Consider the following 13,697-nt stretch of genomic DNA (forward strand, 5'->3'; position numbering starts at 1 on the left):
CTTTGCCATCTGCAAAGTCCCTTCTCCTTTCTTCTTTGGCTTAGATAGCCAGACATTACAGCTACACAGTCCGCCTTTAGTGGAATTTTTTATTCTATGTTCATAAGCAACAGTTTGCATAAGATAGGCAAATTTCACAAAGCTAAGCAAGTTTTGCAAGGTTGAACAAGTTATCACATTATTTACATTTTTTGTTTTTCATAGAAACACAAGTCTTTTGTAAGATTCTGTACTTTTTCACTGTTCTCAATAGTTCGTATATTTTTAACAAGGACACAGTCTTATTTTGTTGCACATGGCTTTTGGTCTCTTGACTTAAACTGCTAAACTGCTATTCACCTTGAGCTTTTCATTTAAAAGAAATAAACTATTAACATTTTTAACCAGCAGCATGTATTACTGTCCTGGGTTCAGCATGTCTTCTGAATTCTACCTAGCAGATTCAGGGCTAAATGAAGAAAATAACTATGGTTTTATATTACTGAAAGTGAAGTAAGGTTTAAAGAGTGTAGGGGTTTGTTTTCAATTATTAGTAACTGTTAACTCTTGAAGAACTGTTTCTGATTCAGGGTAGTTTTGAGTGGTAGTCACAAATGCCTGGGTTATTTGGAGAAACGTAAAAGAAGCATGTCTTATATTCCATATAAAGTAGCTGTGTATCATGGTGGACAACTGTCTCGCTGAGGATGTATGCTCTGTGAATGATGTATGGGTAATTTTCTTAGTTCCCTTGGTACTACAGTAAAATCTGGAGATCATCCTTCTTTGCTGAACATTGTATAAAGTCATACTACTTAGGTTACTACTGTCTTTTCTAGTTAGTATACACTGCTTAAAAGGAAGAGAAATGAAATACTCATTTCCCTTTGAATATAGGCAATTGAAAGAAGGAAGTGCCTGAGGTCCAATAGTGTGTACTTGGAAGTATCATTATTTAAAACCAAGCTGATATTTTCTGAGTCCCAATCCAGCAGTTATCTCTCAGCTATAAATCTCTCAAGTTTCTTTTCTGGCATATTGGAAATGCTCAGCTCTATCAGGGTGATATGGCATTTATGACTGGAAATTTTTTATTTTTCTGAAGTCAGCTGAATCAAATAAAAACAAGAAATGGAAAGTATATAAGAAAAAAATATTGAAAATAAGAAAAGACCATTATTGTGTCACCCTTCAGTAAGTTAGTTTTTGAAAAGGTCCATAAAAGTATTTGTATTTATCTGGAAAGAATTTTTTTTTTTTTTTTTTTTTTTCTTCCCAGAATGGTCAGTGTTGTTATTTATTTTTTACACTTGCTGAGAAGTCATTGGTCTTTATTTAATCACTGGTTTATGTTGGTGTGGTTTGCTGAGTTTTTACCTCATTTACTTTGATTTGATTTTTTTCTTTTAGTTTGTCCTGTGTTGTGGCATCATTAGGATTCAAAAATATTTTTCTTGGTGCCCAGTCCTACCCATTGTATGAAATAAAGCATGAGCTTTAGGTTCATTGAAAAGTATTGAAGCTGCATACACTAGAAAATATTTGAGGGTCAAGTGTATTATTACTTGTGCTGCTGTAGAGTCCTAATGTATTGACAGGCTACGACACTATTTATCGCTGCTTCTTTGAAAATGTTGTAAATATTCCTTCTGCCAGTTGTGATATACAGGAGTTGTTTTGGTTGTTTGCTTTAGGTAATTGCTTCCAGTGGCTGATGTACTAGGCTCAGCAGCAGCAGTCAATTCCTCCTTCTTAGTAGCTGGTGCAGTGCTGTGTTTTGACTTTCAGCCTGGGAACAGAGCTGATAACACCGATGTTTTTAGTTGTTGCTAAAAGATGTTTACCCTGACCAAGGACTTTGTGAGGCTCATGCTCTGCCAGGGAGGAGGGGAGGCCAGAGGAAGCAGAGACAGGACACCTGACCCAAGCTAGCCAAAGAGGTATTCCATACCACAGCATGTCATGACTGGGGAGGTAACTGGGAGTTACCCGGAAGGGCACTCTCTCTTCTTGGTTGGATTTGTTTTGACAAGTGGTATCGTATTCTCTTCCCTTGTTATTTCCCTTCTCATTATTATCATTGGTGGCAGCAGTAGTGGTTTATGTTATACCTTAGTTACTGGACTGTTCTTATCTCAACCCGTGGGAGTTAAATTCTTTCAGTTCTCCTCCCCATCCCTCTGGGAGCAGGGCGGGGGGGGTAGTAGAAACTGTGTGGCTGACTGGGTTTAAATCATGACAGCTGAGTTTAGATGAAGTAGTCAAGCTAGACAGATGCTGAATGCTTTTAGTGCTCACATTTTTTTGCAAATTTAAAATGTCAGTAAATACTTTCTTTTATGTTGTTTATTGTGGCTAATAATGGGTTTGGTTTTTTTTTTCAGATCGTGCTAGTGAAAGCATCCATCAACTGAAATATGCCTTGGAGGACAGACAGTTTGGAAAGGGTGAAGGTGAAGCTGGATTTGGCCAGTCCTCTGTGGACAAGGGCAGTGATGATGTGGATATGAGTAATGATGACAGTGGGAATGCAGGCTTGCAGGAACTGCAGCAAAGCCATGCAGGTAAGATTACTGTGAAAGCAAATAGTTTAAAAATTTTTAGAAATTATACTAATTTCAATGGGAAAAAATAAATATTTTTGCTATAATGTTTTTTATCTCTCCCTAGTTAATCAACTTAAAATTCTACTGGAACATCAAGAAAGAATGGAAAGCGAAGTCTCTCTGTCAAGGAGGAAGAGGTCATTCTGTGTACGTTTCTTCTTGTTTCTTTTGTGTTTTTTATATGAATGGCATGCATAATGAGATCAATTTTCTATTATCCAGAAAAAAAAAAAGACACAGGAGATTCCTGAGGCTATAGCCAGAACTTGGCATGCTTATGACCTCAGTGGAAGAAAAAGGAATCTGTTATGCCAGATTTGGGCTTTTGTCCTCTTTTGTTGACCGTACAGTATGGGTCGCAGTCCACATTGTTTTCAGTTTTCTCATATTTTTCCATCAAAATTTCGTCTTTTTTGCTTTGGAAACAGTTGGATTTGACTACATGTACAAATTTCTGTAAAAGCAGCATCTGTTTTCCCTTGACTGATCTATATGTATCATCATAGTTGTAACTATGCATTTTCTGTAGAGGATTAGGGTTGTTCATGTGAGAAAGGGTTTGTAGCTCTCTGCTAAAATGCACTGGTCTGTGTCAAAGTTAGTTTACACCCTTAAATGGTCTTCTTGGATTTAGCCTTCTTGCAGCAGAACTGCACCAAAGTATGTGCAATGCACAGTTCAGTTACAGAGCAACTGCTAGATATTAGTATTCTTATAGGAAAATAATTCAAAGGCATTGTTTCTTTTGATGGCCTCCACTGACTACTTTTGGTTCATACTAAGCAAGACAAGCAGCGTTTTGTTGTCAAAGTTGAGGTAGCAGCAGAATAATTTAATGCCTCTATTCCTGCTGTGTTGCTTTGAACCTGTGTAATGAGCCTAGCTCTACTATTCTGCCATTGAGAAATTCTATTTAAAGTTCAACATTTCTAAGTGTTCTAAAATCCATTAATTTAAACTGGTTGTCCTGCCAGGTACCTTTGCCTTGTAACGGTACAGGATGGAATTAGTGTTTTGTAGGTCAAGGGAATGGTGCATCATTGGTTGATCTTGAGATGACATAGATCGCTATCAATTTTTATTTAGCCTTTGGAGGGGAGGGGAAACATTTTTTACTCCATCCTTGTCAAAGTTTTCTACTTATATTGGGAAATTTTAGTAGACTGAAGAAATTCAGAAAACAGGATACTTTTCCTCAGAAACATGTGATAGTGCTTTCATGGAGTGGATTAAAGGATAGAGAAATAAACTGAGAAAAGATGGGAATTTATTGTTTTGTTAGGGCATTGTCCCAATGAGAGGGATTCTGTTAAGTGATGGCCTTAGTCTCCTTTTTAGCTGTCCTCCATCTTCTTGGTAACAAGGATCTGAAAGTGTTCTGAAGACAGACCAAATGTAAAGCTCAAAAAAAGTAGAATTACAAAAGTATGCATACACCATACACTGCAGAAACGCTTCCTGTATAAGAAGATCAGATTCCCCAGAGGTCAAGGAAAGCAAACTTAGATTATGAGTAACTTTAACCTTTTGCTTTGAATTATGATGAAGTACCTGATGACTGGTAGATGACTGCGTCTATAGCTAAATATAATATTTCACAGGAAGTATACTGTTTAATAAACTTTACAATATATACAATGTATAAATAACATTGTCTTAACAAAATTCTTTTATCTTGTCCGTTGATAAAAATTTTAATAGACATCAAATGAGTGTCTTTTCTTTGATTACACCTACATTATTGGGCAGAAATTTTCCTTTTGCTCTCTACCTCATCACCTAAGGTCAAGGCCCAGCAAGATAGCTTCATACAACAACTGCAGTTCTACAAGCTGAGTCTTTGCTAACTGAACTGCCCCCAGCCTGGGTTCCTGACACTTGTTAGAGCTAGAATTCCTGTGCTGATTCCCGTTGTTTCTTGCCAGTTTACAGGGCAGCAGATTTAGGACTGCCACCAGAAGTATCTCTGATTCTGTGGTGTAGAGGTTTGAAATTTGAGGCATTCTAGAAATGCACAAGTTGGGCCAAATTATTTGGGATGTTAGCATAGTCCACCACTAAACCATGTCACAAAAGGCCTCATATACATGTTTTTTTAACACTTCCAGTAATTGTGATTCCACCACTTCCCTTGGAAGCCTGTACCAATACCTGAGCACCCTTTTTGGTGAAGAATTTTTCCCTAATATCCAGATGTCATAGGATCAAAGAGAGGCTGTAGTTTTCAGGAAACAATTTAATTTATGACTTTAAGGGCATTTTAGTAATATTTACTTGCATTCTTTATCTGTACTGTATTCTTAGGTGTAAATGCTGTAAAGCTGTAGAAAGTATGGTTTTCACATTTTGTAAAAAGCTTAATCTCTGTACAAATCTTACTGAGCAAGGCAGAAGTGTAGTTGTCTTGAATAGACAGGCATTCCCCTCATTACCTTCTTCAACTAGTTATTTGTGAGGCTATCAAAAATTTTACCTGTTTTAGGGTCTTCAGAAAGGTTTTTTTTGTTTTTTAAGATGCCAATAATTAAGTTCCTTGATAAATGTAATACCTATTACATACTTCCCTATGTTTCTTTGGAGGTTTGAAGGTTGCAGATATAGTCATGTTTCTGTAGGAATTGTTAATAAACATTTAGAGGAGTTGCTTTTGCATATCCAGAACTCATTAAAATTCAAGGGATATTTATATTCATTTCATAAAGAAGAAAGCACTCCTTTACATGTCTAAAATGGAAGATGCACTTAAATAGTTGTATAAATTTCATTTACAAATTGGTTTGTGGATATCATTTAATCCTGCTTTATGGATGTGCGTAATCAAGCAGCTGTACATTTTGACAGGAGTGACATATTTACTTTTTGTATTGAAGAACTTTTCTTGATCTAGTACTTGGTGACGTTTTATTAAGTATACATGGTATTCTGTATGCAAGCAACATTTTACTGCAGTAAATGGAAAACTGGAAAGTAACATATGTTATTCTTCACTTCCTTCAGAAACCCCCAGAAGCTGCAACTGGAGACTTGCCAGCCCTTTCTGATCTTGTTCCTATAATCAATGATCAGTCACAGTACATTAACCATTTAGAAGCAGAAGTGAAGTTTTGCAAGGTATTAGACAATATTATTTTACCCCTAAACCCCTGGTCCCCTAAATAGGAAGAATTGCTTTAAAAACAGCTTACACTTAATCTCTAGATTGTTTGTTGTAATGACCAAAACTGAGCCAAATGCAGTTCAGTAGATACTCAGCCTTACTACATGTCTTGGTACCTGTGTACTCTTTAAAGGTCTTTAAAGACATTTTTTTGGCCTATCACAAATAAAAAGTTTGTTTTAATAAAGAAATTATATGGAAGTTCAAGCTACAAAAATATGAAATCTGTCTTGAGTATTTGTTTTTTCTCTAAAAGAGATGAAATAATTGAGAATACTTGTCTAGACCTTCTGTCTCAAGATGTATTTAGATGTTGATAACGTCTCAGTGAGCCTTTTACATGTAATTCCTGTATCCAATAGGAGGAATTGTCTGGGATGAAAAATCAATTACAAGTAGTTGTACTTGAAAATGAAGAACTTCATCAGAAATTGAAATGCTTAACTGCGGAACATAAGTTGAGAGAACAGACTTTTCTAGATGCCTCAGTAAGTTTTTATTTTTCTGTTGCTTAGTGTTATAGATTTATTTTTTTTTAAGGAAGGCTATGGAAATGGTTATCTACAATCTGAAATTTAGTCAGAATTTAATGAAAGTGTGTAAACATGGATTTCTGTGGATAATACTATCTTAGGTTGCCATATTATTGTTATATTTTACTTTAATGAAAATTCTAAGATTCAGTACATACATAACTGACATTTGTTTAAAAAACCCCACCTTACATAGCTGAAGCATTAAAAATTTTATTTTAGGCAAATGCTGAGAACTCTTGGACTGTAGGTGGTAATGACTGCAGCACTCGCCAGCCTGTCACCTCATCACCAGCCCATAACAGAGATCAGGCTTTTGCTACATCAGCTGCTGGAGAAATTGAAAAATGGCATGTAGAACTGGTTGGTGTTAACTTTCTTTGCAAAACGTATCGGTGCTTTGTTGTTGCTGCAGATGTTCTTGATTTTTTTTTTTTAATTACTTTTTTTTTTCTCTTTATTAATGGGGTATTATTGCTGTATTTTGGGAAAATCATTGTTAACTGAAACATCTGATGTTTTTTATCCATGTGCATGTGTGTACTGTGGAATTTAAAGGGTACTTAAATTCTTCAAGGTAATGATACGTATTTATTATTTTTTCCCAGTAAAATATTTTTGTTGGTCTTATGCATTTTATGCATCATCTAGAGCTGAAAACCTCTCCAGTGATCCCTAACACCTGCAGTTGTTTCAAAGCTAGTTTTTACAGTAATTGCACTTTTACTTCATCTGCCATATTTAGAGGAAGAGAATCACATTGATTATGACTTTTTTCCTAAGCATAAATTTCTGGTGCTTTATCTGATTCGTTATCATCATCATATTCAATGTTGGTGTGGTTGATTCATTTACCTAGTTCTTCACCAGGTAATAACAGTAACTCACTGTATTATAAATAAATAGTGTCTACTTGAAGTTCTTCAAAATTTCTTTTTTACTTCTGATTACTTGTGGGAAAGTAAGAGCAAACTCAAGACAAGATCATCAATTTGTGTAAATCACTGTAGAGGGCTGCAGTTGGAGTTGAAGCAATTTACTGTGCAAGGATCTGGCAAGATGTATAGAAATAAAATTGGGAGGGTTGTTCATTTTTAGATTTTTACAAGTGTGAAATATTAGATTTCTCTGACAGTAGTGCTTCAAAAAGGTTACACCTTCGGGGAAAAGAATGAATGTGACTAATGTCTAAGTTGATTTGTAAAGGCAGTATTATAAAGAAAGTAAATGACGCTTCTTTCCTCCCATCTTTTCTAAAGGAGAAACTAAAATGTCTTTATCAAGAAAAACGCGATAACCTTGAAGCTGAAATACAGTCTCTAAGGTAAACTGTTTAATTTTTTCTTTAAATTATTGTTAATAAGTAATTACTTCGTAACATCATGAACCACTCTTAATTGCAGTTTAAGCAAGAAAATACTTGGATGTATGTTGTATTTTCTGATACTGTCCCTGCAAGCTGGTTTTACATAAAGTTTACTCAAATATAAACATTGCAAAATTGAATGTACTGCTACTATATAGCAGCATTGGCAATATATAAAATTTATAAATTCAATTGAATTGTTGTGTTTATAGAAATTAAAACTTGATAGAATGTGTTTATCCTTTTTACCTTTTGTCTTTGTAGAAACATCATGTGTGTTAAGGTAAACCAATCAAAGAAAAAGAAGTTAAAATTTTAACTTGTGTGAGCTCTTCTATAGTTAGTTTGCTTCTACTAATATTTTATATTTCAAGTTCTAGAAATCTTAGGCATCGAATTACTTCAGGCCACATAATAACTTTTGAGCAGGCAAATATTGTTTTGAAGCTTGGAAGCAGGATTTTAAATTTCAGCTGCTGAATCTAATTCGTTTGCTTGTGTTTTTTTTTTTTTTTTTTTCCCTACTTGACTTGACCTGTTATATATACTCAAATAAATATTGGAGGCTAAAATGGCCTAAAAATTGTCACAAGTACGTTATTCAGCTTCTTGATTTTTCCTAAGGGGCATGATATTTTGAAATGTAAGTTCTGCAAAGCACTTGAGTTATTTGCTTAAATGTTAATTACATTGAGAAATTATATTGCTTCCAGTGGGACTATCCTTGGTTTTAACTTTAAGCATGAATTTATGTGGGACCCGCTGGTTTCTGTCCAAGATTTCCTAACAATAGGTCTGTTGTACCATGACTATCTAATGATATATGCAGATTTCAGGTTATAGTGGATTATATTTAATAGACCAACTACTAAAATTGGAAAAAGTGCACAGAAGATTTCCCAGATGGAAATAAGCATGCATGCAGTGTATATATCATGTGCACAGTAAATCCAATGCAACCAGAATGTGTCAGACTTAACTATGAGTATGCTGCCCAGATGGCCTGCATAACAAACCAAAAGCTTTGGATTCATTGCAAATTGGTCTATATGTGCACAGTGTGCGTTTGTCTGGAACTCCCTGATGTCAGCATTCCTATCGCTTGTGCTCTCCCCAGTCTAACAGATGCTTGGAAATTCTGGAGAAAACTCTTCAGAGCACCTGGTAAAAAATTTGGAGACAAGTAAAAAATTTACCCTGGTTTTGTGGAGATGTGGTTGACCTGAAGTTTGTGTGGATCACTGGATCAGAGCAAATGTGTTGGGTACATCTGGATTTTGCCTAGGGAGTCTAAAGGACTATTACTTTACTTAAGATTGTAACTTTACAGTGAAGTTGCGAGTAGAGAAGAAATGGGGTGATATTATTAATAAGAACACAGAATAAATATTAGATAGAGTGCCGAAATATTTACACAGCTGATTGTGTTTCTTGCTAATAAATTTATTACTCTGTTCAGAGAATATGTAAGCCTACAAGTTTTTAATCTAATAACTTTCTATGTAACTTTACTAATTTCTGATAATAGAGGGAAGGAAAAAATTGGTATAATTTTGTTTATCAACAATTTTGATTGGGCGGTTGAATTATTATTTCTCTGTTAAAGTCTTCTTTAGCCTACTGAAATGTGTAAAATAATGTTCATTACAGGAATTTTTACAGGTCTTTTTAACATCTGTAATTATATTTTGCATACAAATATAACTTGTAGAAATGTTTGATTGCACAAATAATATTTTTTATTTCTTTTCTGTAGAAAAGAGCTTTCAGAATCTCAGAAGACATGCAAAGATTTGGAAGGAAGGCTAGAACATCAGCAGTTACTTGTTTCAGCCACAAATTCTAAGTGGGTTGGTGGTCTGTGTCTGAAATGTGTACAACACAAAGCAGTTCTTGCAGAGACTTACTGTAATATTCACATGCAGACCATCGAAAGGGTAACAAAGTAGGTTTAGGGGGGTATTTACTTTCTTATGGAAAGTACAGTTGTTTTTATTAAACCCTATCTCTCTATATGTTTGGTTGGATTCATAGAGAGATGTGCACTTGTGCAGCAATGGACTCCCAAGTTGAAGTTACAATGCTAAAATCAGTGGCTGAATATGAGCCTGGGTCCCAACCACTTTGCAGTCCTTGGTAGTTTTGGTACTTATTTCAACTGGAAAAGAATGTTAGTCATTAATTCTGATACTTTGAGCTGTCTAGATAATCAGACTGTTGATAGTCTGTTTCCCATTTTTGTAGGAATAAACCTTTCACTCTATCGTAACAAATATTATGGAAGTCTGAGTGTTTTGATTATTTCCTGTGAAAGTTCTTTGTCTTTCTGTAATTTAATGTTTTTTCTTCTTATTGTTACATTTAGGGAACTTTTAAGATACATCAGCAGTGTAAATTTATTTTACTTTTTTTTTCTCTTGAATTTGCTTAGTAGGACAGGTGTTTGGGCAGGATGCATTGTTCCTACCTAAATACAATAAATCAGGGGAAGAAAAAAAGTTCCTTTGGGTAAAAATAAATGAAATTATTTGCTGCCGCCTTATTTTATTTGTAGCTTTTATTTAAATTATTTTTTTTAAAAAAGCCAGCTGTATATCCTGAATATATGTATAAAATTCAGAAACCCCAAGAACATTAAAATGTGTTTTTTCATCAGAAATTCTGCTGGTCAATCATCTTTAAAACATCTCTCAATTTCTACTTGCTAGGAATAATGACAAGATGCTGCAGCTTCCTCAGAGTTTCTTAAACAGACATCTATTTACTATGAGCTATCTGAAGCTTCTTAGGATTTCTGAAGCTTTAGAATGAGATTGCTGGAGATGAGGTGATGGGTCAATTAGAAGCAAAAAGACATAGTACATATTGTCTGTCAGATGGATATTATCTGTAAGCATTAAATGGCTGTTGCCAGGATTTACGTGTGTTTCTGTTGTCAGGTCCAAGATTTTTCTGGGAAAGCTCCCTGTTGCTGAAAAGTTATGTTCCAAAATCTCCTTTTGTAAGAAAAGTAATTATTTTTCATAGACCCTGGAAAATATGAGTACATCGGTACATTTTTGTCATCTTGTATTATAGTGCATTTTGAAATAAAGTGTTTGAGTTGACCTATTTATCTAGCTTAAACCGTTATTTCAGTTTGAGATTTAATAAAATCTGAAAGCTACATCATCCTGTGATGCAGTTTATTAATAAAAAAGATTTCAGTAGGGATTTTCAGAAGAATTTTGTTAAAATATTGAAATGAAATTTCAAAATGTAATAGTTCTCGAGCAAATACAACTGTGTTGTTATTCTATACAACTTAAAAAAAAAACGAACACAACAGCTTGCAGACACAATCTCTAGTTGCACTTAAACCACAGACAATTATGCTCTTACTTTAAAAGCTTTCAACATATGAAAATAATGGAAAGGTGAAGTTAAATATTACAGTTTTACTGGCTGTGCTTCACCATTTGCTGTAGATCTAAATTTCTTAGTGAACAAAGGTTCAGAGGGGATGTAGAATCTAGAAGTCTTATTGTTTGGTTTACTTCCACTTTGCAGCAAAGAGCTATTTACTGGTTTTCATTTGATATGCTTAGTGATCTGAATTACTTTTTGAACCTAGCCCTTCCTTTTATTTTTTTCTCCCCACTTGATGTTTAATGAGTAATTAAATAATATCATATTGCTCCCATCTTCTTCAGAAGCATGCCTGTGCTTTTGATGTTTATTTGCCTTTGGTGTTTGTTTGCTTTTGGTGTTTGGTTTTGGTGTTTGTTTGCTTTTAGCGTGGATCTCCATTTTGTAATGCAAATGGAATGTTGCTCAGCTTAAATGTATGACTTGAGCTCCACTGTCATTACTGCCAGTTTTACTAATAGTCCACCCTCTTTAAGTGAAGGACCAATCATCAAGCAAAAGATATTTTTGATACTGCCTAGCTAGTAGTACGCTGTCTTTCGCTTAATCCATGTTGCCTTTACCACCCTTATGTTTTTTACCTGTTAACATTTTATATTTGATATACCCATTGAGTTTTTTCTTTTGAGAAAAGATCTAGAAGAAATATCTGTTTTTTCTTTACATGCAGAGAAAGAGATGACTTGATGGATGCATTTCTTTCATTGAGACAAAAGATGAAAGAGATGCAGCAAAGAGAATCTAATGCTTGTGAGCAAATTAAATACGCTGTGCAAATGGCAGAAGAGGCTAATTTAGTAAAAACAAAGGTAAATTCATCAAGAAATTAGAGCTTTTCAGTACTTGGATCTACCACAAATGTTAATTAGTTTTAATGCTAATGAGCAAATATATGCATAAGACCTTTGTCACATGTTGGTATGATGTATTGGATTCAGAAGGATTACACAGTGTGACCGTTTCTGAGCAGTAACATGAACTCTAAGTTTTTTAATTCTCATCGAGGCTGTGTTGCATTCTCAGGCCATCTTTTAAATTCTGACCTATTTTTGCTACTAGGTGATAGAAATTGAATGGTAGAATTTTCAAAGGCATTCATGTCATGTAGGAGGATAATTCTAATATCACATTTCTGAGTTACTCAGGAAAGAATACTTAATGCTTATGAGCAACTCTTCTGCATCAATGAGTGCAGTGCAAGAACTGATTAGCTGACAGAACTCTTTGAAGATGAGAATTCCTGTCTGATGCTACCTGCAGGAAACTTTTGGTGCTATGTAAATAATAATGATAAAACCAGTTTTGATTTGATGCTTGTGTTAGTCGTTGATACTTTATATGATCAGCTAATCTTGACCTAAATTATTTCCTTGATATTTAGTGACATCTACTGTATTATTAGTGAATTACTATGGAATTGAGAGAGGTTTTTTTTGTTTGGGTTTGTTTGTTTTAAATGAAATGCTGTTGGTTTTAATAGTGGGCAAGATTTATATAATTGTTTTATTGATCAAATTGGTATTATTTGTCTAATGCTGCAAGACTGTGTATGCGTAGGGTCTTCAACTATAAAGTTAAAGGGGAGGGGGAAACAATGAAATTTGGAAATTCTGTATGAATTTTAAATTTAACTTCAGAGTATTACAGCTCCTTGTTTTTTACTGAAAAAAGAATTCTTCTGAGCCCTCTGTTCCCCTGTCACATCCTGTTCCTGAGAGGTTAAATTTTTAAATAGCTTATTTGTTAAATTTTTTAGGGTGGGTTCTGCAGTTGTCCAGTATTGTAATTGCTATTGAAAACTGCTCAAAATACTTTCCTTCTCTGTGTAATAAAGTGAAGTTATCTGATTGTCCTCTTTTTTCATTTGGTGTTAGAAATCTATTTTAATATTTAAAAAGAAAACATCTATAAACTCTTATTCAGTTTAGGTCATGTTAGAAATGTGGCCTAAGAATAAAACTTAGTAAGACAAGTTAGTAAAACCTTTAATAAAATGGCTCTTTGTACCTATACTATTTCTACTACATAAAGAAAACAGCTCTGTAGGGTCTCTACTTGCCACTCCACTGCAGAAAGGAAATGTGAAGTGCTGTTTGCATACAAGAATGAATAGTAGTCTGATTTCCCATGCTCAAAAGCTGTTGTAAAATAAAGGAACATGAAGTAATCTTTAATTTAGGCTACATTAGTTTAGATTTTTTTATATATATAACGGTATTTCTCTTGGTAAGTCCTATTCTACTCTTAAGTCTCTTTCTTTGTAATTATCATGGAATACAATAGAACAGGCCATGTGAGAAAAAGTGAGTAGTTAACATGTTGGGCTTCCAAATGTTGTAACTGCAGTTTCATCGCTCTGTTGACAGTCTAACCTCAGGTGCTTATCACTTGAAATCACCAATTTTTTTTTTTGTCTTATGGCTGTCTCCAGTTTGTGGCCTCTTGCCTAATTTGTAGAGCAAGGAAGAGATCTGGTAAGGGTAAACTTCAATAGTTAAAGCAAATCCAGGAGTGCATTTTCAGTATAAATGGAAGAATAACTTTTTGAACTGCTCATTAGGTAGTCAAAACAAGACTACCTTGGTGAGTGATAGGAAAGAGACCCTGAGGAGAATCCCACAGAACTGACATATGATGGAGATTGTTAG

At 34.5% G+C, this 13,697-nt stretch overlaps 1 protein-coding gene across 2 annotated transcripts in view; it reads left to right on the plus strand.

The window, feature by feature from the left end:
• The window catches only part of SDCCAG8 (SHH signaling and ciliogenesis regulator SDCCAG8), a 115,288-nt gene that overhangs the window by 10,595 nt on the left and 90,996 nt on the right, over positions 1 to 13,697 (plus strand). The window contains exons 2-9 of one of the 2 annotated variants that reach the window (XM_057414515.1): positions 2,364 to 2,543; positions 2,650 to 2,732; positions 5,583 to 5,696; positions 6,105 to 6,230; positions 6,498 to 6,638; positions 7,535 to 7,599; positions 9,398 to 9,586; positions 11,720 to 11,858. In XM_057414515.1, the coding sequence (XP_057270498.1) occupies positions 2,364 to 2,543; positions 2,650 to 2,732; positions 5,583 to 5,696; positions 6,105 to 6,230; positions 6,498 to 6,638; positions 7,535 to 7,599; positions 9,398 to 9,586; positions 11,720 to 11,858 (1,037 nt within the window). Of the gene's footprint in view, positions 1 to 2,363; positions 2,544 to 2,649; positions 2,733 to 5,582; positions 5,697 to 6,104; positions 6,231 to 6,497; positions 6,639 to 7,534; positions 7,600 to 9,397; positions 9,587 to 11,719; positions 11,859 to 13,697 lie in introns of those variants that run through there. The other variant, XM_057414514.1, reaches the window with a different exon arrangement.

The sequence above is a fragment of the Pezoporus wallicus genome, unplaced genomic scaffold (genome assembly GCF_028554395.1).
Source record: "Pezoporus wallicus isolate ANWC-B61680 ecotype Strahan unplaced genomic scaffold, APGP_CSIRO_Pwel_v1 contig_8042, whole genome shotgun sequence".
Lineage (NCBI taxonomy): Eukaryota > Metazoa > Chordata > Aves > Psittaciformes > Psittacidae > Pezoporus > Pezoporus wallicus.